At 33.1% G+C, this 24,236-nt stretch overlaps 2 protein-coding genes across 2 annotated transcripts; both read left to right on the forward strand.

Annotated features, from left to right (window-relative positions):
- The first annotated feature begins 2,174 nt into the window (after window positions 1-2,174).
- Window positions 2,175-10,527, forward strand: LOC122587526 (origin of replication complex subunit 3-like). Its single transcript, XM_043759711.1, has 17 exons — window positions 2,175-2,234; window positions 3,002-3,205; window positions 3,371-3,545; window positions 3,718-3,887; window positions 3,979-4,109; window positions 4,722-4,995; window positions 5,386-5,454; window positions 5,756-5,820; window positions 5,933-6,017; window positions 6,253-6,461; window positions 6,776-6,845; window positions 6,973-7,052; window positions 7,642-7,731; window positions 8,287-8,362; window positions 9,024-9,154; window positions 9,714-9,890; window positions 10,304-10,527. The coding sequence occupies exons 1-17, from the start codon at window positions 2,175-2,177 to the stop codon at window positions 10,407-10,409; spliced, it is 2,172 nt and encodes a 723-aa protein (XP_043615646.1). The 3' UTR covers window positions 10,410-10,527.
- Window positions 10,528-11,870: 1,343 nt separating this feature from the next.
- Window positions 11,871-15,547, forward strand: LOC122588645 (zinc finger CCCH domain-containing protein 64). The gene is made up of 9 exons (XM_043760801.1): window positions 11,871-12,318; window positions 13,123-13,252; window positions 13,352-13,471; window positions 13,545-13,662; window positions 13,737-14,122; window positions 14,227-14,512; window positions 14,591-14,684; window positions 14,835-14,980; window positions 15,282-15,547. The coding sequence occupies exons 1-9, from the start codon at window positions 11,970-11,972 to the stop codon at window positions 15,408-15,410; spliced, it is 1,758 nt and encodes a 585-aa protein (XP_043616736.1). The 5' UTR covers window positions 11,871-11,969; the 3' UTR covers window positions 15,411-15,547.
- Window positions 15,548-24,236: the final 8,689 nt, after the last annotated feature.

The following is a 24,236-nucleotide window of genomic DNA, read 5'->3' on the forward strand; positions in this document are numbered from 1 at the left end:
AAATTGGTTGTAATAAGTTTCATTTCGTAACACTTATCCCTAAATTAGATAACTATATATAAAAACTTTAAAGATCCATTTAGCTTAACAATGCATATCAGAGTGTGCAGATGCATGGCACATTTGGTTTTGGTAAAGATGGCGCATTTGGTTTTGGTAAAGCATTTATATTGCGTCACATTTACTAAATAAATACATTCGTGAATTACTTGGTCAAGTAAGTCATAAAAGAAAAGTCAATAACATGTCATCATATACTGAATGTAATGTACCAGACTACTAGCTAGTCGGTGATACATTAAGTGTACGTTGTGATACTCAATCGAACATTTATTGCCATGCATTTAGTTGGAATTTTTATAATTATTGTTATTCTATTTGAAAAACTAATCTAGGAATGACAGCATTGATTTTTATATACCCGATTCTAACATCCGTTTTGATAAAACCTCACCAAAATTTGAAATTATAGTATAGATGTATATATAATGAATAAAGGAAATTCAGTAGAATAACTACAAGCGGATTCCAACAAAGTTAGTTCATTTATTAGAAAATGAAACTATATAAAAATTTTCTAACACTGTCAGGATGAGTAAAAATTCATGAACCAGGACGAGACAGTTTACGGCAACGTTAGGGACATCAGTGAATTTATAGTTTGTGATCCTTAGATTTTGTAGAGTTTATTCTTGATTCCACTTGTTTGAATTATAATTTTTATCGCCATTATTGATCAATCTGTTGTTTCTTTGCGCCTTTCATGTTTTTATTCTCAACCAGTTATATTAGGCTCCAAGATTCCCAGGTAAATATAATATGGATTAGACTAATGGACTCTATGGTTTTTTAAGATTATAAGGCCTCAAAACCTTATTATGGGCCTGAAATGGGGAGGAGATATACGGGCTCCACGAGATTCGGCCTTCGGGTGTGGTTTGTTTAAAATAGCTTAGTACAGACTTACAGTCTTACAGACTCACAGTAGTACATTTCCAAGACTTTTTGTTGGCCGTTTATAAAAAATAAAAAAGAAAAAAACGAAAAGCAAAAACATTCCAAAGGTTCTCTTTAGACCACTAAAACATCAATTTTCTATGTAGATTAGGGGTGTCAACTCGTTCATGGTTTGAAGATACCAATTAAGTCGATCCTGGTCGGATATTATAATCGGGATGAAAATCTTAACACGAACCTACCAACCAGTCTATCTTAGCCCAACCCATTTATCTGGGAAAATTCAAGTTGCGGGTAAAAAGGCTTACTTTTAAAAAAAATTATATAAACTTCAAATACTTTAGATTGGCCGGTCAACTTGTTAACCCGAATGATCAATTCGGAAATAAAAACAGACCGATAAAAAGATGGTCGGGATTGCACAAGCCCGCATTTTAGATTGGGTTGGATATTTTATTTATTTATTTGAATAGCGAGTTAGTAGTTAGCAGTTAGCATTCAAAACACCACAGTGACATCCAATTGGGCAGTATGAGGTGCTCGAACCACGTATATGCCTGGGATGAAACCCAATACTCTCAACCCCCCCCCCCCCCTCCCCCTAATAATCTACTCCTACAAATGTAGGTTTATTTAATAATGCATGAGTTGAATATTGACAGTCTTAATATAGGTTTATTAGTTTAGCTAACTAAAATTTCATCTAAGTTTTATCATTATTAAAGTTTAGTTTATGTTAGATTAGTTTTGATGGTATCCACCAAACCATTTGTCTCCATTTAATCTATTAGTTTTTGATATGATACAATATTATATCTGAAACATTAAAAAATACAGTTCCTTACATGTACATGACGAAGACCGATACCATGTTTTGATGATTTTCAAAACCATTATTATCAATACCAGAACTAAGACGGTATCATACCAATCCCTAATTTTATCGACTCATTTTATACATATAAATTTTCCTTTATATGTTTAAAAATAAAAGCAGTTCAATCTTTTTTTTTACACCATGGACTACTCTACAACAAATCTCAAATAGTCAAATGTATCAACAACTAAAATTATCCCGGTCTCAAACCTCCAATGTGCATAAAATGACAACATTTGCCCTTTGACTAATTTTACCCATCTTTACTCTTTTTTCCCGCCAAAACTTCAGCGGCAAGAATAACCCTAGCAGCAGCAGCAGCAGAGAAATATCAAAATCGATGGCACCGGCTGCAGCTGATGACGTGTCACTTCCTGATATTTCCGATAACGATATCAAGGTTCTTATTTCTTATTATAATTGTAATAATTATATCTTATTCTTATTTAATTATTCATTTCACTGCGCTTATATATACTCAATCGATGGCACCATCTATATATATATATATATATATTGTAATTATAAAATTCAACGTTTACTTTATTTGTTTCTAATTTGTATAAATATATCTCAATTAAAGGTCAAAAGTATTGTAATTTGTTTGTGTGTGTGTGTGAGAGAGAGAGATTTAGGGGCTTTTTTGATTGGTATACAATTGGGGTCATTTATTTAACATAACAATGCAATACAGTGTATCTTTTATCCGTTTTTCTCGGTAGGGCAATGCACTATCAAATTTTTGTTTAATATCTTGCCAATGTGTAACCCGAATACTAGCTAGAATGCGTAAAATGGTGTCGAATCGGATATGACGTGACATAATTTAGCTTACGAGGATGACATGACACTATTTGGGTTCTCTATTGACTTAAAATATGGGTCGAAAAACACTATACAAGCTAAATTTTGTCATGGATCCAAATTGCCAAGATTTACGGTTTTTGAAGGTATTTGGGTTACAAGTTACCTTCAAAGTGACAAAATTTGAGTGTAGATTAGGTCTTCTAAGAAATTAAATTAGTAACTTGTACCATATGGGCAAACCAAAAAGAATCTTGTTATATTGGATGTAGTAGGCATCAAGCAGTTGAATTTTAGAAACTAAATTTATGAAATGATATCAAATGGAGAACTGATTATTAGTTATTATCTTAACTTTTACAGCCATTTTTTGTGCTTCATAAAGCATCTACTTGCCAACAACGTGTTACAAAATCGGTTGGAAGGACGAGTAGAAAAGTTAAGGTTAATTTGTCAGCGTCATTGGCTACTAGTGATGAAGATGATGTTTCCGATGATCGAGTGCATGAGATAATGAGAATGAAAAACTTTCACGAAGCGTGGATGAAAATTGAATTGACCATTAAGGTTAGTGTCTAAAATTTGTAAAAATCCTTCTTCAAACAATGTTGAACTTGAACCCCTTCATTGAGTTTTTCGACACTTAAATTAATAAAGGAAGTAAATAAATAAGTGGGTATTTCTTCTTTGTTCGATGTAACTCTGTAATATGACATTTATTCCGTAATGCAGGATGTTTTGCATAACATCAATGCTGATGTATTTACTGAGATAGATAGGTGGGTGCACAAATCATTTGATGCAATCTGTTCGAGAGGGAGGCCCGATGCTAACAAAGCTACTTGTTCGTACCCTATTGTAACCGATGTTACAGCTAAACAAATTTTCACCGCCCTAGTTGTAATGAGTGAGTTTCTTAAAATTCAAGTGCTTTAAGCTATTAATTTTGTTAGGAATCTCCGTTGAAATTTGTCGATTTAAATAAATAAAGTATGACCAATTATGGAGTTGGCTCTACTAATCATGAGGTTTTTGTCATGGTTCATGTAAGGACTGAATAAACACCCACTGATTTGCAGACAACATGGAATTTGTTGATGATCTTCAAACGTTTGCGGATCTTGGTATACATTTAGATTCACATGGTTGCCATGTGGCTAACCTCTCATCAGTGGATTTCTCAGCCAAGAGTGGGATAGGTGGTTGTTTAAGAAGTCTGTCGAGGCAGATCTTAAAGGATAGCATTGATGTAAGATTTGTGATCATTACTTATTAAACCATCTTTTCAATCTCCCCTTTTTAATTCTTTCTATGTTTGTTCTACCCTCTTATCTGTATAGTCTGCCGACATTTCTATCTTAGCATCTTGGTACATGGAGCAAGAGAATTTTACGCGCCCTGTGGTTGTTATTATTGAAGATATGGACAGATGCAGTGGACCTGTACTTTCTGATTTCATACTTATGTTAAGGTATGGTAGCACAAGAACATGGATTCTTTACTATTGGCTGGAGGTGGCTAATGAGCCGGTCAGATGGCTTGGGTAATAGGTCCAAAAGGGGTAATCTTGTTGGCACGGTGGTTATTTCTACACCCGCATTTTTTACTCTGCGTACCACACGGTTTTCTAAAATTAGTTTAAACCCTCACCTGAATGTATGTGGTGTGCAATAGGGTAATCTTCTTGAGGGTAAAATGGCCAATGAACATGCAACGTGAATATCTGATGTACAGTTTTTTCCGTCTTTGATACGCGTCAAGATGGTTGGGGTTGGCCAAATATAACTTTTGTCCAAAATCTATAACTTTCCATAAATAATTGTGTGTCATATGTAATTATCAAGTCTTCGATGAAAAGGTTTAGTGCACCAAAACAACACTTTGGGCGACTTTTGGCCTGTTCAGCCCATCTTAACCATTTGCTTTCTGAATAGCTATTTTTTTTGTAAATTTATTCGTTTGACTGATTACAGAAAAGATAAGCTAAATCCACCCATTCGTTAGTAAATGGCTCCAAACTGACACCTCTACTATTTGCCTTACTCTTCATGCATGTCATATAACCATTTTGTGCTTTAATCAGTGAATGGGTGATTAAGATCCCAGTAATTTTGATACTGGGGGTTGCAACAAATCTTGATGCCCCAAAAAGCATTCTTTCTTCCAAAGCAGTTCAACACCTTTCTCCTTCCAAGTTCTTATTGGGATCTCCAGCTGATAGACTGGATGCCATCATTAAAGCAGTCTTTGTAAAACCGTGCTCTGGGTTTTTAGTTGGCCACAAGGTTGCAGGTTTCATGAGAAATTGTTTCTTGAGACAGGATGGAACATTGACTTCTTTAATTAGAGCTGTAAAGGTTAATTGCTGAACCATAAGTGTCTCTATTATCATTTTTTATTTTCTAGCTTACGAGTAGAGGTGACAATTTCAGCCCATGATGTACTTATGAATGGGTTGACTTGAGCTGTGTTTTATCAACATTTCAAATAATAAAAACAGCTAAATGGGAGTGGGTTGAAAGTTGCCCAGTCCTTTTTAAAGGCATGTAATATCTTAAATTGTTATAATCAGAGATTTAGGTTATTATTGTAGTAATATTTTTTGCACGTCAACCCATCCCATATCTACCCGCCCTAAGGATGACCTGTTACCTAATCCTCCCATCTTGCCTGCTGTCACCACTACTTATCAATACGAGAGGAGGTAGTATAATATATTAATTTAATTGGTAACAAATTTTCTGCAGATGGCACTTGTTCAGCATTTTCTTATGGAGCCTTTAAGCTTCACAGTGAATGGCTTACTTGATGAAGAGGTTAGTCAGGATTTTGTTTTTGACCAATTATGCCCACTGTCGAGTTTATTTTGTTTTCTCGTCTTTGATGCTTCTTTTCCAGTTACTAGGACAATTTCTTTGCTTTTTATTACTTTCTGTCGTCCGTTAAACACAATATATAATCAATAAAATAAAACACTTTTCTCTTATGTGCCTTGGATATAGGCATTTGTGTATCTATATGTACATATAAATATAGGTTCTGTTTTTCTTTTTCATGGTGTTGTAGTTATGCATATATGTGGGTTGAAAAAAATGATAATTTAGTACAACTATACAGGAAACACAGAGTGGGAAACCAGGGGCATGGCCCAAGAAAGCCCTTGAGCTTCCATCTTGTATAAGGTACTTAAGATAGTCATCACTATTGCCAAGCACGTTTGTGAAAAGTATGCTTTGAAAAATTCATAGAATTGGATGTGTACTAAGTTAATTTTATTAATCTTCTTGCAAGGAGACTTTCTGAACCAACAAATGAAGTTTTGTTAGGTGGACCATCAAAAATGAAGGAAGCATTGAACTTGTGGAGCTGTGTGGTTTCGGTGAGACCCGAATTCTTATTCACCTAAGTTTTGAGATTACTGTCACATCTGATGATTGTTACATGAAGTAACAATGTAACATTATAAATGATACTTTTGTTAACAAATATATACCAGAATAATTAGTTCTAGTGTGCGATGTTTGTGGTGTTTTGCAACTTTAGAATGAATAGCACTTTATTTCTCCTTCTTTGTTATATTGTTTTATGAACCTTGAAAAGGTAATTTGCTGCAGTGTTTGCATGAAGCGGGAAAGAATCAGAAAACCGCGCTCTTAGACTTGTATCACGAGGCATTGGATCCAAAGCTTTACAACCTGGGGCATTCTTATCATTTAGAGTCGAGACCTGATACTCAAAGACCTTCATGGATCCACGGTATGGATGGCCAATCAATGAAAATGCATAAGGGTGGTTTAATTGGCAATACAATTCGCCAGGTAAGGTAAGTAGAAAGTATAAACGTGTTCCGTGATTTGTATGATTTTGATATCATTTGTTAATCTCTGCTTGGTTTAATATCAGTGATATGCCTATGTTTTGTTGTTGGTCTAAGTTATGGCTGCACATCAATAAACATCTACAACTATAGTCTGCTATAACGTGTCACATCATTTATTTCTGAATATCTCCACACCAGTATGGTTAAATCTTCTGTTCTAATGGTTCTAAGTTGCTTAGTGTGTATGATCTTTGCCAATATAACGATATGTGTTACAAGTTTGAAATTCACAGTAATACCGCTTTGTTATCTCGCAGGGACCTGCAGCCTGCTGCTTTGTTTCAGTTGCTTGCAAAGTGGAGTAAACAAACAGATGGTGTCAATGAGGTATGTGTTTTGTATTTGAGGGAATTGATAATTTCAAAGAACCATCAAGCAGATCTAGGTAATGCTCCAGTTGACTTTTATTTAACTCTAGATCGATGTTGACCAGTTGACTTCTATTTAACTCTAGATTCATGAGAAAGTAAAGGAGCTTCAGTTGCAAGAGACTTCGGAAGATGATAATTTCAAAGAGCCACCAAGCCGATCCAGGTAATGCTTCATTTGAACTGTAAGATTGCGAAGGTTAACGATTAATAATTAAATTGAAAATTTATTGGTGGTGACATATTAACATGAGAATGAATAAGCATCATTGGCATCATTAAATTGATGAGCGACCGTATATGCTTATGCTGTTAATGATCCCATTGATTTGTTATGATAAAGTATTATGATCATTAAGAAAATTATAATAGAAAGATGATAATCCATGGGGTTTTGGTCTTTTACTTTTGAATGGGTTGGTTTTGTTGAATGAGTCGGATAATAAAAATTTTGTTAAAAGGGAACTCAGTTAAAATGGGATGAAAGTCGCCCAAACTGTAATTGTACGTTTATAACTTTTTCAGTAGGTTTGTTGAAGAAATTATATTGTTTGTGGCTCAACCTAACTCATCTCTGACGTCCCATGATGATCATTATCCAACCAGCCCAATGCGCCCCTGTTGCCACTTCAATTCCTTTTGTTCGAAGGACTAGCTGGAAGTTTCACGTGGCAGCAAGATAAACAGAAATATTAAAATTTCTATAAGTTTAGTATTTACTATTGGCATAAATGTTAACCTCTTTTTTATAACAGGAGACAAACAACCCGGAATGTTGGAAATTTAGATAAAAGTACAAAAGCATTAAACGAGAAAGCTACTGCACTGATTAGTATCATGACAAGGTAATTGCTTTCTAATTGTTATTTCATAGCTTTAATTGCCATTTTATTATTTAAGCCCGTATTTATGAATGGGTTCTTGTATACTTATAATTCCACGAGGAAAACAATAAAGATCTTTATGAACCTATTGATTGGTATTAAATCAGATTGGTAACACGAACAATAACCCAAAAAAAGCCGGCTTTTCACAATGATAGGCTGGATTCGAGCTTTAGTAGCTCACTGAGTTCCACAGAACGAAAATTATAGATTGGATTAAAACTAATGGCACACATGTCTTCTTTAACTAAGACATCATAACCTAACTTGGAGACAAGTAACGACATATAATTAATAAAATAAAACACTTAACGCCCCTTAACTGATTGGCTGTTGGTACTGGACTCAAAAGCCCTTAACCAATGAGCTGTTTCTTCTGTTTCTTCCTCTGCCGAGTATACACTTGAACCCAGCTCCTACCTTTATCACGATTCACATCACTTATAGTTCAGTAATCAGTATTAAATAGGATTTTATGTTCTAATGTTCTCTATGTGGTTGCTGTCTATGAATCAGAGAACATATGCAGCCCATTGAGTGCATTGCTTTCCACGAAATGGTTTGCTTTAAGAATGTCGACAAACTACAGGCTGTAAGTAATGAGAAGTTTTTCTGCTAATCTACTTGCGTTTTGCATGGGACTAGAGAGAACTATAAGAACTTGTTTGTTTAGTGCATATCTTATTATGTATTTCTGAATGATCGTGCCATTCACTTAAGAAATTAAAGGCAAATAGAGAGGTGGTGATATTGGAGGGTTGGGTTAAAATGATTCGATATTTTAGTATGGGTTAAAATGAACAGAGACAGGTTTTCTTTACCTGCAAAGACTCCGCTGGTAATTTTTTTTTTTTATTAAATAAATAAATTATAATGTGTCAGTTATGATTTAAAGCAATATCTTTTCTCCCTGAAGCTCTAATATAAATCATGGAGTAAAAACATTTTAAGAAGGTTGTATGCACTATGCACTACAAATAGACTTGTGGTGACTTTTAACTCATTTGGCGCATCTCCCTTTCCCCAATTGATAAAATCACAAGTAAATGGGTTAATGTTGCTTCCTATGCTAAATAGGTTTATTGTGGTTACTCAATGGAACTCTCATTGACTAGTATTTTTGAAGCTTGAAAGGGCTGCACGACATTATTTTGAATTGTGCGATTTTGACTGACACAATAGTTTAATTTATTTTGACTTTACATATCGACGATTAAATGTACTATCATAATCGTATTATGTTTGCTTCGTAGGCACTATTTGGAGATCCCAGGAGGAGAATCCAACTTGATCTACTGGATAGCCACAGCCTCTTGAATTGCAGTTGTTGCAACAAAAGTGGCAATGCTACAATTTCATCATCAATGCATGATACAACACTAATGTAAGTCATTTTAGACGACATTAATTAGTAATCATATATGAACCTCAATCACATTTTTCTGTACTATGAACCTTCGAAGGGGAAAGTAGAGGTGGCAAGTTTGGGTCCATTTGGACTGTATTTCATCTTCATAGGTCATTTGGGAAACGTAACAAATATTAGCCAAGGAGAACATGCCAAAGAGTTCGATTGGTCAAAATTGGTTCGAATATACTAAAAGTCTATGTCTAAAGCATGCCTCCTAAGTATTTCGTCTTAAAAGAAATAGAGTAATGTACTATTTTCTAATCATATGGCCAATAAATAACTGTCAAACAATTATAAACTATATGAAAAGTTTTTGCAGGTAAATCCTACTACTTTGTTTAACCCGTACTAAGAAATGATTAAAGTTAAACCTGACCCTGTTATGAGCTGTGACCTTAATTTGCTTGGTTCGCCCGTCTTTCTACATTTAGGGGTAACTTTACTCATGGAGATAAAATCATAGGGTCTGATACTACTAAAAACTTGTAATCATGTTCTATACGACTTGCAACTTCTGCACTTTGCGTTGCAGGTATATCCTAGCTCAGGAGCATGGTGATCTTATCAATCTACATGATTGGTATCAATCTTTCAGAGCTATCATCTTTCAACGAACTATGAAAGAAAGGAACAGGTCAAAGGTTTCACCATCTCCCAAAAAAAGAAAAACTATGGCTGAACCTCAAAATATAAAAGAGGCCTCCATTCAGTATCCTCATTACAGCATTAATTTCTGTTTGCATTTCACCAAAAATTGATACATCTGTTCCTTGTACTGTTCATTTGTTTTTGTCTAGTCGCATTTAGTAGTGTGCAAAACTAATGTCAGATTCAGTAACACCAATCAGACCCATATCAAACCATTAAATTTTATAGCAAAAAAAAAAAAAAACCTGGTTTGGTTTTTGATATTGGATTCATTTTAAATTTACTTATGAAACAGCTTGGTTTAGGTATTAAGTTAAGCATCAGTCTCTTGCTTTACATCTGAGTCCCATTGTCTGGTATTTTGGTCCACATTCTCAAAACATAAGTTATAGTTTGGTCTTGTTGCACACACCTGATCACATAGTCATGTATGTTTGTGAATATCGTTGAAATACTTAACTTCATGATCTACAGAGCACGATTTTGCAGGGCAGTAACAGAACTCCAAATCACAGGATTGCTTCGGATGCCTAGCAAGAGGCGCCCTGATTATGTACAGAGGGTTGCCTTTGGACTCTGACAACTCAAGTTGCCATAATTATGTTATACTGTTGTTTCTACTTTGCATTGTATATGGTTTAGCTGCAACTGATATGATAGTTATACACTACGAGTAGCTGATATTTACTTTTGTTCTACATTATATGTTTACAGTTTAAACTTGGAATTGAAAAATGTTCAAACTTTAAACGACCAAGACAAATTCTAAAAAACTAGTGGTAGACCTGAAATGTATGTGTGCTCCATATGGTCAATGAGATCCATTCAAGTAGATTTCTGGTTAGTGGTGTACAAAAACCAGTTTTTATTCAGTCTGGCCCGAACCCAACTCGTCTTTTTGGTCAACGGGGCAAAATCGGGTTTGACCCAACCCGACCCAGTTTGAAAGTAATTTTGGTCAAACTTTGATCGGGTATTGACCAGGTTTTACCAAATTTTTTGACCTAAGCCGAACCAAATGTGATCTCAACTCGGCGTCAACCTGATAAAATAACTGAAAACCCAAACTGGCTAGTAACCGCCGAGTTGGGTTAAACCCGAACCGGGTTGAGTCAAATCCGGTTATTGACCAATTTCGGGTTTGTTTTAAAACGTATAATCTATTTTTAAAACTAACTAGCTAATCAACCCGGGTTAAACCCTGACCGTATAATTAAAAAGTTAAAACAAAAAAATAAATAGAATTATATATGTAATTTAGAAGAGTTCTATGTATGTCTCGTTCAATTCTATTGCTTATTTGGCTTGCTGTGAGGGGATTTAAGGGAGTTCTTACACATAACGCTCGTACGTGTTGGATCACTGCTTGGTTGTATATACACATGGACATGTTTATTACATTTGTAGGTTGATGTTTAATAGGTTTAAATGCTCTTTTTACTATGTATTGTCCATTTTACGCTAAAGTGTGTTATGCGGTGTCTGTTATTCTTCTTTAATTGTACTGTAGTCAGACGACTCAACCAACATGTATGGTTACTAAACTTTTTACCTCTCAATCTTTTGCCTCTTTTTGGCCGGAGATCCTTTTGGAAACAGTCTCTCTACCTTCGTGTAGGTGTAAGGCTGTCTACATTTCTAATTTCCCCAAAGTTGGATTTTGTCAGATTGGATACCCGGCTTTTGTCGGATTGGGTACCGTTGTTGTATGTAATTTGTAAAGATGAACATTAATATATATAAAATCGTTTAGGTGATAAAAAAAAAAAGTAAAACTAACTACCATAAATCAATGGTAGATGTAGAATTAAAAATAAAGAGCTAGAAAACTTACAAAAATAATATGTAACAAAAAAGATAACATAGGGCCTAATATGAAAAAAGGTTAAAAAAAAAAAAAAAAAAAAAGAGTAACTTATGAGAATATGTTAACATGCCCTTAGGAGAAAAAAAGTTGTTAGAAGAAAACCTCATGACCTAAATTTCTTTTTTATAAAAAGTGTGTCGTATAAATTGCATTCTAAGTCAAAGGTATCCCCTCGAAACCAAACCAAACCAAAACCCAAAACTCTGCGACTTAATTCTATTGAGTTTCTCTCCCAAATTAAAAAAAATAAAAAAGAAAACGAAAAATTAATAAATGGCGCCCCCAAGGATTCTGCTATCTGGAGATCCCATTGGCCATCTAAACCAGCTTTTCAAACGCGTCTCATCGGTTAATAAATCAACTGGTCCTTTTGATGCCTTGTTATGCGTGGGCCAATTTTTTCCTGAATCTTCACAAGGGTTAGATGAGTTAACGGAGTACATTGACGGAAGGAAGAATATTCCGTTACCTACTTACTTTATTGGTGATTATGGAGCTGGTGCCGTTAAGGTTTTGTCAGCAGCTGCTAAAGAGACTGGGAATCAAGGGTTTAAAATGGATGGTTTGAAAATTACAGATAATTTATTTTGGTTGAAAGGCAGTGGCAAATTCACTCTCCATGGTTAGTATTCTTTATTTATTATTGATTTTAATTTGTATTTTATATTCTTCTTTGTGTATATACATATACATATATTTATGGGAAAAACAAATGCTGTTTTTAAGAGTTTTACAGCATTTTGGTAGTTTTCATTTCTTATTTAGTTGCACAAGTATGTCTTTATAACTTTTTTATCTTGTAAAAGTCTAGCATTAGTAGTTACATTGACCGGTATCCATATTACTTAGACCTGTAGTTATCAATAAAAAAATATATCATTTTTCGGAAAAAATAACGCTACATCAATTTAACGGACCCGTAGCTCGGGCTACCCCTATTCAGAATGTAGGTTCCGCCTATGGGTCGTTGGGATTGTTTATTTATAAGTGCTTTTCTTGATGACTTGGTTGTTTTGATGTGTACATAGTTTCTGAAATTTAAACAAGCCAAAGTGAATTAATTAAATAGGCCATTTGAATTGGTTTGTTAAGAAGATGTCAAAATTTCATGATTTAGTTAGAGCCAACAAACAGTGTAGAATATATGAAACTCAGTTTTCTCGGACGAAATATTTATGTGAAACAACTCAAGCTCGGTAATAGTTTAGATCTAACAGTGACCGATCATATTCTTGAAAGTTTGTAAACTCTATTACTTTTGCTTTATATAAATTGTCTTAAGAGGAAATTAAATGTAATTATCTTTATTTATAGATGCGTATGACTTAAGCAGACATATCTTAATCTTAAATGGGCATGTCGTTTTGACATGTTTATATTATTTCCGTTAAACAATCGTGACAACTGATTACTGTATTCGTTTTAGGTTTGTCTGTGGCATACTTATCTGGTAGGAAATCATCAAGTGGTCAAATGTATGGAACATACAGTCAAGATGATATTGATGCACTCCGGGCCTTGGCCGAGGAACCTGGAATCATTGACATATTCCTAACATATCCTTGTTACATTTCTTTCACCCATCCTATTATTTATATTGTTATAATAGGTGTGGTACGTTATCGTTTGTATTGGTTTCCTTAATTACTTCTTACTAACGAATGGCCCAGTGGAATCTTGAATCGAGCTTCAACAACTGATATTCCTCCGGGAATATTGGATTCGCCTGGTGGTGATGCGACAATATCTGAGTTAGTTGCAGAGATTAAGCCCCGGTAACTAATGAACTCAAATGTCCTTTTTGGTCGTTTTGGTTAGTATTTAGTAATGAAGTTTCTATTATGTTAGGTACCATGTTACAGGAACTAAGGGTGTATATTATGCTCGTGAACCATATCTAAATGTTGATGCTGTACACATAACCCGTTTTATAGGATTAGCGGCAGTAGGAAATGCATCTAAACAGGTTTGTTTCACTTAACAGTGTATATAATTTGACCATTTCTGCTATAACATCTGACATTTGTTTTTGATATTCAGAAATTTATTCATGCGATTTCTCCAACTCCAGCATCTACCATGTCTTCTAATGAGATATCTACTAAACCACCAAATACTACCTTATCTCCTTATACATATGTGGAAAAGGAACCCGAAAAAAGATCTTCTGATGTGGCAAATGATCCACAGTATTGGCGATACGATGTCTCGAAACGGCAAAAAGTTGGAGGCGGTGACACTCAAAAGTTGTGTTTTAAATTTATTTCTTCTGGTGATTGTCCACGAGGAGATAAATGCCATTTTTTTCATGATATGGATGCAAGGGAACAATCTATGAGGGGTGTATGCTTTGAGTTTTTGAATAAAGGAAAATGTGAAAGAGGAGATTGCAACTATAAGCACAGTTTGCAGGAAGAAAGAAGCAGGTTAGTGCTTAGCGAATGCATTAAAGTCGAAAATAGTTTAACTGTGCAAATTGTATGCATCACCCTTTTAGTATTAACACATTCTCTTATATGTTAAATTTCAGGTCAAAGGAATGCTGGTTTTGTCTATCAAGTCCAAATGTGGAGTCACATTTAATCACAAGTGTTGGTGAAAATTGCTACTGTGCGCTTGCTAAAGGACCACTAGTTCAAGATCATATACTCATACTACCGATTGAGCATCTACCCAATACTCTATCTTCACCCCAAGAATGTGAGATCGAGTTCGTTAAATTTCAAAATAGTCTTAAAGCTTATTTTAAGAGCCACAAAAAAGAAGTTGTGTTCTTCGAGTGGGTTTACATAAAAACAAGTCATGCTAATCTTCAGGTATTGAGTCTTTATTTGTCTTATATAAAATTTTAACAAAGGCGATTATGTTTTTCTTATAGTTTATAGTAATTGCAGGCTATCCCGATACCTTTAAACAGAGCATCTGCTCTTCAGGATATTTTCAATTTAGCTGCTGAAAAGTTGGGATTCGAGTTTATGGTTTTAAAAAGTAAGTTTACCGTTTGATATAGATAAAGTAATAGCTATTGGAAACGTTTTTGCCTTATGTAACAAACATATTGCTAATAAAGCAAATTGCTGGCCTATGTATTACATACATATTAGATGCTTGAGTCTTGATTTAATCTTTTGATTGCAGGTGACAGAAGTTCTGAGGGACGAAAATTGCTACGAGCTCAATTTAATGAAAAGTGCAGTTTATTCTATGTGGAACTCCCTGGAGGTATAATATTATCGCATGTTGTGGAAGAAAACGAGAAATTTCCAGTGCAGTTTGGCCGTGAGGTGAGTTTCTAGTATTTTACTGCATCAGTTTTATGGATATACATTTACATTTGCAGTGTATTATCTGATACAATACAAATATTGTGACTATTATAATTGAGAATTATCATGCTGGATTTTCTGTGTGAATTTTCTTACTTTGATACTCGTTAGTGTATTATAATTGAATGATATACATTGAAAATCCTAGAAACCCGAGTTGATATAACATGTTCCCTTTTGTGTTTCTTGTGACCATCAACTTAAAACAAGTTGCGGGGATATAAGTTAAAATTTTACATACATGTTTTGTGAGTTGCAGGTTTTGGCAGGTTTGTTGAATATGGCAGATAGAGCGGATTGGCGGAATTGTAAGCTTAGCAAAGAAGAAGAAATAAAAATGGTGGAAAGATTTAAAAACAGTTTTGAAGAATATGATCCAAATAAGTGATACTAAAATTATTAAATGTATCTTGGTTGTGCATTGAATGATGCTTTTACAACTTGATGTTTGTATTAGCATATTGTGTTATGATCCAGAAAGTTTTGTCTAGATTTAGTAATATTATCGTTATATTTTTTCGGCTTTATATATAATTGTGTGTTTCTAATTTCAGCTTTGGTGCATTTTAGTTGTTTAGATCTGTTTATGTGCAAATATAGTTCAGTTGGATAAATGTTTTTTAAAAAATAATATTAATCAGAATTGTACTTCATATTGAGAATGATAACTTTTTGAAAATAATATCAAAATTAATATTACAGGATCAAAAATAATATTACAGAAGCCTGTCAGTTTATTGATGAGCCACGATGGCGAAGAACGGATATAGTTTAGGTAGATCATTTTATCACCGATCACCCCTTATGATCTATCATCATTTATGACTTATCACTCTCACCAGCTACCCTTATTAATATTCTTAAGGGTAAAGCCCGTCCCGTACCCTTATATATATAGCTCACTAACTCGGATTAGATTTTTTTTTTTTTTTTTTTTTTTTTTTTTTTTTTTTTTGGAATGAGTTAATTAATAAAAGAATAAAAAAAAAAGTGGAAAAAATTCTCAAAAAAATAAGCTAAAAAAAAATAAAAAAAGGAACTTCTTATCCTACCTTCCTTTTGGATTTCTATCCTATGATTGAAAGCATATAGATGTAATGGACCAACTATGTCGGCCTCGTGGTTGTCCATCGCTCTCTGATTCATGGTCTACACTCCACACTACAAGCCCATCGTGGTGGATGACTCGACATGGGTAGTTCCACATTGGGAGGGAAGAGCTCAACTAACTGCTAGCTAGTTGATAAAAGAAATGTTATTTTCACACTGTTTCCTTCAACTACATAAATAATCTCAACATTCACAAAAATCCCAAATAATTGAAGATAATATTTTTACTAATATATAAAAGTTCATAGCATTACCAATTTTTTCAGGATTATTACATTATCAAATGTTAGCCTAATTATCCTCCTAACAATGAAAAAATCAAGAGAATAATCAAGAAAGATAATGAATTGATTATTACACATAAGATTTTATGGTCCATCTATTTCATAGACACACGACAATATATGTATGTTATCTTTACAAACAAAAAGCAAGTACGTACGTAACTTGATGGTTTTATTAAATAAAATTGTTACCAAATCAAATTGCTTGGCTTGGATTCAAATGAATTTTATCAACTATGTCAAATTTGTATTCCCAAAAAACTTCAAACCCAATACGACAGTGTCGGTGATGTAATATAGCGTCGTTCTTTAACTAGTGTTATACATGACCCATGCAAACGACATATAAAGCACGTACACACCAAGAGAAAAACATAATAATCTTGGTAAAGTATCATTGATATCATCAATTCTCTTAACAACAGCAAACGCTCTTGCAAAATTCTGTCTAGCAAATCATCAGAAGTTGATGATTATTAGCGGTTTCTTTACAAGGCCACCCAAAAATGCAATCATTGAGTCTTTCAACTCAAAAACATACGATGGTTCCTGACCCTCTACTACAATGATAACGTACAATTACCAATGCTGAAAATACCGCGAAACCCCTATAGAGAAAAAAAAAACATGAAACCCAACTATACCCATACATGTATAATGCATTTTTGTGGTTCCTCACACATAACTGATGTTGTATATCACATTGAACCAGTGACTTTTGCGTTTATATATTCACTCCATACCTCTTACAAAAATGGCACAGTAGCACCATTATGTCTTCTTCTCATATTTCGATTGCCACCCCGCCTTCCATCTTTAATTTGTTGTTGATCACATATATACCTTCCATCCCCTGCCATTAACCCCAGGAATAATTAGTTATATAAAGGTTTTAACTCATTTACAAAAATAATTTTATTTAATAAGTATGATTTTTATCTTTTTTTTTGCATATATATATATATATATATATTCATGATATTAAATAAACCAAATTTAAATTTGCATTTGTTATATAAATTGTATCATGTGTTTTAATAATGCGGTCAAATTTTTCATATTAAAGATCTAGTGGGTATTCAATATAATTTCATATTAGGCCTATGCCAATCCAAGAAACTTTCCTCCCTCATCCTCACTGACAAATCAACTTTTCTCTTTTGTAAATCACTTCTTCCTCACTCACTACTAACCGCACCTTTTCCTTATCTATTCCTCAACTATACGTATGTACTATACATATATATATCCTATAAAAAAAGAGTAAAAAATAAATAAAACTCAAGATTTTTGGACCCACGCACACAATCACCCCATCCACAAGCATCGATGGGTCGAAAGGGAGAATTTGGAAGGGGGTCGACGAGGTTGCGACCATTGGAGTCCCCATCGACGACTTTGTCGAAGGCTTGTCGACGGGTGTGTTGGCACCGACCTTAATGACAATGTAAACTTTTGAAATTTCAAATGGTAAATTACACATATCAATTAAGCTGAAAAACTTGTTATGAAAAATGATGTCATAATTAAATTAAGAGACATTAAATAAGTAATCATATAAGGATGTATGGAATTGATACATAGATCATTTAAAAAAAAACTTATCTCATCACAATCTTTTTTTTATTTATATAAGAGATACGAGATTGTATCATGTGTCATGATGATATTGTTAGAATAATTTTTAGAAAGATATACTAATAATTCACTCTCTTAATTAATTATAAACCCTGTTATTTAATCACTAAATTTTAGGCCCGTATTCAATACACGAGTTTACGACGTTATCAGTATTAGATGCTAATTTATTATGTTTCAAAATTTAATTTATTATTTTTAGTAATAAAAATTTGATATATATATATATATATATAACGGTGAGAACACCTTAAAAACATCATTTTGATGTATTAAAAGTCCATAAAACTAACATAGTGCATAACTAATTATCTTTATTTAAGTGTTTAACAACAAATTCATCCGTCAAAATCAAAATAATCATGTTTTTTGTTTTGTGCATCCATCTTGGATGCATATTCATCAAAATGATGCATATCCAACAAAAACGTGATTTTTAATGCATATCCATCATGGATATTTTTTGTTTTGTGCATCCATCTTGGATGCATATAAAAAAAAAACGTGATTTTTTTCGATTTTGATGAATCAATGTGTTGTTAAACACTTAAATAATGATAATTAGTTATGCACTATGTCAGTTTTATAGACTTTTAATGCATCAAAATGATGTTTTTAAGGTGTTCTCACCGTTCTTATTTTAAAACTGTTCTTATTTGATTGTCCCCTATATATATATATATATATATATGGTATGGAATATGTGGCTGTTAGATACCCAACTTGGGTGTAGAATCCCTAACATCTTGTTTTTTTAATCCATGAAAAGCATGGGGCCAGACATACATATATATATATATATATATTAAAATATTGGTATGTGAAGGGTTCTACACCCAAACTTGGGTGTCTAACAGCCACATACTCCATTTTCTCATATATATATATATATATATATAAACTTAACAACCCTCACACCTAGCCTTTCCCTGCCTCCACTTTTGGACTTCTAGCGCCACATTCCCGTAAGATAAAAGCAACTTAACAACTACAAATTAAACACCTAGTCAGTTTTCAAGTTAGTCATGTTTGTGGATTGTTGAAAGTTGCAATTTCATACGTCAATTTATGATTTTTGATGACAATCATATTAAGACTTAAAACTTAGCTTTTGAGTCTTAATATAATTGTCATCAAAAATCGTAAGTTTTAAATAAATTTGGGTTTAAGCTGACATTTAAAAATAAGTTTTAAGTCTTAATATGATTGTCATAAAAAAATAGTAAATTGGTAGTTTATGAAATGACAAGTTTTAACAATTACAAACATGACTATCTTGAACTTTGAATAGGGATTCAATCTCTAGTTGTTAACTTATTTTTATGTTATTGGATATGTGCGGATGGAAGTCTTACAATATAGGAAGGGAAAAACTAGGTGTAAGGGTTGTTAAGTGTTAATAGAATTAAAGGGTATAATGGTATATTTATAAAGAAATCCTTAAAACACATAAATTTTATCCCATTATTAATGGTGTCATATGGGACCCCATGAGTACCTGATCAATCTTCAGTTGAAAAGTTAAAATTAAAAAAAAAAACACGACGGACTTAAATCGCTTTCATTTGAAATTGAAATGTGATCATAATAAACACTTGTATTAAAAAAAATTCATTCCATATTTTTATTATTAAGAAAATTTAAAAACTTAGTACGTATGGTTTGTGTATCATTGTATATATATAACAATCCTGAGCCTGACGAATTAACCAATTCCTCCACCCCGCTTCGCTTTCTTCTCTCTAAAGTGAACTACTACAGTGCTGGCTTGGTTGGCTTGCCTTTGGCTTAAGTCGGCTAAAGTCTTCCTTTATCCAATCAAACTGTGTCATCTTACTTTTCTGTTATGAAATGAAGAGACCTTTTTACTATATCTGTTTTCATAGTTTCTTGCGTTTTAAAAGTAAAAGAAATGGAAATAACTAAAATTTTTTTATCCATCCTCCCAAAACACCCAACAATCCTACATATATACATACATATATGAATAACAAACATAGATACATAAACTAATTAAATAACTAATTGAAAATGAATTTATATATATATAATCTAAAAAAATGCAAATTCGACCACTCATATATGTTTATAACCATCAGGTACAATAGTATGTGCTTTACTTCATCAACCAAATTAAATATAAATAAGACAAAATCAAATAAATTTGCTACAACTCTGTTGTTCTATTCATCATCAACAACAAGATGAAATTTTTTTGTCTGAGTTATATCATTTGGAAATCTAAATAACAAACGAAATACTAAAAAAAAATTCGTATGTATTAAACATATATTAAACATTTACGTTGAAATGGCAACCTGGGATATTCTCACAAAAGCAACTCTTATAGGTCTTTGTACATAAGCTTGGTACAAACCTACAAACATAAAACTTTGTTTAGTTTTGCAGAATATTTATCGCCATTTTTCAAACCATTACCATCTTCTTTAACATGGAGAATATTAAAACATTGAGAGGTGGATCTATTAGGATTTAAAAGATACAAATAGGAGAGGTAAAAATGAAGGTTGAGGGAGGTAGGTGGACAAGTGTGTGTGTGTGGCGATGGAGAGAAAACATATATTAATTTTATATGAAGTAAATGAATGAAAATGGCCTTTCAAAATACTATGTATAAAGAAACCGCCCCACAGATTTGTAAAACATTGATGAGTAGTTTTTTCTTTTAGTACATGAGGAGGGAAATTCAGAGCACGTGGAGTGAGCATGTATGTGCTCATGACAACGCATGTATTATAAATTATGGGGTAAATTACAAAAATCATACCTGAAGTTTGTTCGAAACTATACTGGTCATACCTACAATTTAAAAATTACGCGAGACACACCCAACGTTGTCAAAAACTTACACTGATCATACCTATCGCTGACGGTCGTCTATTTGACTGTTAAGTCAAGTCACGTGCTGTGCATGTGATGTATCAAAATCGTAATTTCTAGTATACTTCAGGTATCATTTGTGTAATTTACCCTAATAAAAAATTATTAAAAATTTTAGAGTTTTATTTATACTTCAATTATTGAGGTTGTATGAAAAAAAGAAAAAAAGAAAAAAATTTAATTATGAAAAAAAAGTTTTTTTTTAATGAAAAATGAATCGAGAAAAATAATTGATAGAATAACGCATTTATTATTGGGTTTAGTGCGACGGAATGCAACTAACTATGCCTAAAAAGTTATAGTGTGTACCAACTAACGTTTTTGTTTATTGTATGCATAAACTTAGTAAAAATGTTTATATCATGTAATTGTTTGTGACCGACCAATCAAAACCTTACACGTGGCCTGTTTTAAAAAAATATATATACACGTGGCAACTCATATGGGTTGCCACGTATACACATTGCATAATTTAAAATTTTTACTAAGTTTATGCATACAATAAATAAAAACGTTAGTTCATGCATACTATAACTTTTTGGGCACAGTTTGTTTCATTCCGGCGCACTAAACCCTTTATTATTATTATGATATATATCATTATTATTTTGTATAGTGAATATAACAAGGATGATAACTATAAAAACCACTAAAGTTTTACTTTTATATTATTATTATTATTATTATTATTATTATTATTATTATTATTATTTTATTTGTTATGATTTATTCTTTTAAAAAAGCAAATTTTTTTAAAAATACAAATTTTTTTTTTTTAAAAAGCAATATAACTTTTTCATATGGTTTTTGTCATCTCCTAAAGTTAGAAGGGTAAAGCAAATTTGAAGACTCGTTACGGTCTTAAAATATTTCTCAAATTAGCAATCTGTAGCATTTTGGGTTTAGAGTTCCAGAGAAAAACATGTTTTTTATTTTGTGCACCCATCTTAGATGCATATTCTTCAAAATGATGCATGCAATAAAAAATGTGATTTTTTCGATTTTGACGTATCAATGTGTTGTTAAACACTTAAATAATGATAATTAGTTATGCACTGTATTTAAGTGTTCTCACCGTTCTTATTTTAAGAGTGTTCTTGCCGGAGTGTTACCATATATATATGAAATTTAATATAGAATATCTACCCACTTTAATAATTGAAATATACATATAAATATCTTACGAGTAATATTTTTTTATTAGAGTAAATTACACAGATGATATCTGAAGTATACACGAAATTACGATTTTGATACCTCACATGCAAGGCACGTGACTTGACTTAAACGGTTAAATAGACGACCATCAGATGGTCAGTGTAAGTTTTTGACAACGATAGGTATGTCTCGCGTAATTTTTAAATTCTAGGTATGACCAGTGTAGTTTCGAACAAACCTCAGGTATGATTTTTGTAATTTACCCTAAACTATGTGTTACATACTTACATCTAAAAATTGATATGGGGTACTAAAGAGGTGGTGGGTTTTTATTGTTGTTATACATATGTTACAATTACATGGTTTTGTGACTTTTGGGAGTTAATATTTTTATTAGTCTTTATGGCCTTCATTGAAAACACGTTTACTAATATATGATTATGTACATCACTTCATGCGTCTTTGCACAAAGACAATATAATTTGATCAACTTATACTTATACTTGGTTTCTAATAAATAGTACTATGTATTTGTGTATTTTAAGCTTACTGCTATACTTTTGGGAATATACGTACCACTTAACTTATACACGTTGTAAATTTTACGTGTCGTTATGTTTTTCGAAATTTTGCCCGCAGCGAAGCGCGGGGCTTCCCACTAGTTCGGTATCAAATCAAAAACATTAGCCTGATGCTGTGTTGGGTTTGTCGCAGCTTCCCCTATGCCGCTATGCGCTAGTCACTCCAAATCCAGGTTCATGGGACAACTAAGATGTTATGGTCGAGGCCCCAACTACTAGTCAGCCCAACAAGTCAGTTTAGCTCATACTATGCATAATAAAGACAAGAAGAAGTCTAACAAATACAATGAATTGAGCCCCAAGATTTGTGAAACCACATTCCATAAGTTATGTTTATTGATTGTTAGTTGGTTGCAGGTTTAAAAAAGTCTATTGCATGATAGGATAGTTTACGCATTATAGGTAACGAGAGCAAGTATCCGCGTGTTGCGGCGGTGAGATGGTGGGGGTGATAGGTCATAGAGTGTGATAGCCAAATGCCTTAACGTACGGGCTCCGCCCTCGGATTTAAAAATTCGACGAAAGTATATCGAATGACATCTCTAATGAAAGAGCATTAAATTTTAAGAACACGCATATAAATTTTATAATTTATTGATGTACGGTTTTTGAGATAAAAGATTTTGAATGAATTGGAGGAAGAAATGATTTATGTAGGAGAGAATAAAAATGTTTGGTTGAAATTTGAGGAAAGAAAGGGTGTTAGGTAAATATATAATTGATATATGGGGCATTTTGAGAAAATATGTTGAAACTTAAAATATAAACAAATGAGATCTGCTTTATAATATAGTATAGATAGTGACAATTAATAAGGAATACGGGGTGATGAACCTACATTCATCCCCTTCCCATTTATAATTACAATTTACTTTGAAAGAAGAAATGCTCCAAAAGCATTGCCTCTCTTTTCCTAAACGCTCTCCTTATTAAATCTTTTCCCTAGTGCCATTGGGAATCAGTTCTGATGTAAAGAATTTAGTGGCTTTAATCTGTGTGTTGATAATTGGTTAGTGGTGGAGATTAGTTGGTACATTAGGTTTGTGAGTGATGGTGGGTTGTCGTTGCCGTTGGGGTCACAACTGAGGGGGCATGGTGGTAGGCTGGCAGGTGAGTTGAAAATGAAAACACTGCCATAGAGAAGAATTAAGAAGGAGATAGTGTAGGGAAAGGAGAAACAATGCTTTGGAGCAAGTTTCTTTATTTAATTAGTAAGAAAAGAAGATTAATTGAAATTATAAACGTGCCTATAATGCAGAAACTAATTGACTTTTTCAAAACTCTGACTAACTTACAATCGGTAATTTGGAAAACAGAACTTACTAACGTGGTTTCACAAATCTTTGGGCTGAATTTATGTATTTGTTGGGCTTCAACATGTCTCACTTGGGCCTTGTTGGACTAGACTAGTATTTGGGGCTGCTTGATCATTAACACAGGGTTTTTACGTCCGAGTTACTCCATGAGGTGAAAGGAACGGTTGCAACTTTAGATAAAGGAAGTGATATTGGTAAATATCCGTACCATCTCTTTTGATTAATT

Source organism: Erigeron canadensis, chromosome 2 (genome assembly GCF_010389155.1).
Source record: "Erigeron canadensis isolate Cc75 chromosome 2, C_canadensis_v1, whole genome shotgun sequence".
NCBI lineage: Eukaryota > Viridiplantae > Streptophyta > Magnoliopsida > Asterales > Asteraceae > Erigeron > Erigeron canadensis.

Excerpts from the sequence above, each read along its gene's own strand:
- LOC122587526 (XM_043759711.1), top strand. The coding sequence starts at position 2,175 with ATGGCACCGGCTGCAGCTGATGACGTGTCACTTCCTGATATTTCCGAT. Across the intron at positions 2,235-3,001 it reads TTTCCGATAACGATATCAAG|CCATTTTTTGTGCTTCATAA; the intron begins GTTCTTATTTCT and ends TAACTTTTACAG. Across the intron at positions 6,462-6,775 it reads AATACAATTCGCCAGGTAAG|GGACCTGCAGCCTGCTGCTT; the intron begins GTAAGTAGAAAG and ends GTTATCTCGCAG.
- LOC122588645 (XM_043760801.1), top strand. The coding sequence starts at position 11,970 with ATGGCGCCCCCAAGGATTCTGCTATCTGGAGATCCCATTGGCCATCTA. Across the intron at positions 13,472-13,544 it reads GTTGCAGAGATTAAGCCCCG|GTACCATGTTACAGGAACTA; the intron begins GTAACTAATGAA and ends CTATTATGTTAG. Across the intron at positions 14,981-15,281 it reads CAGTGCAGTTTGGCCGTGAG|GTTTTGGCAGGTTTGTTGAA; the intron begins GTGAGTTTCTAG and ends TGTGAGTTGCAG.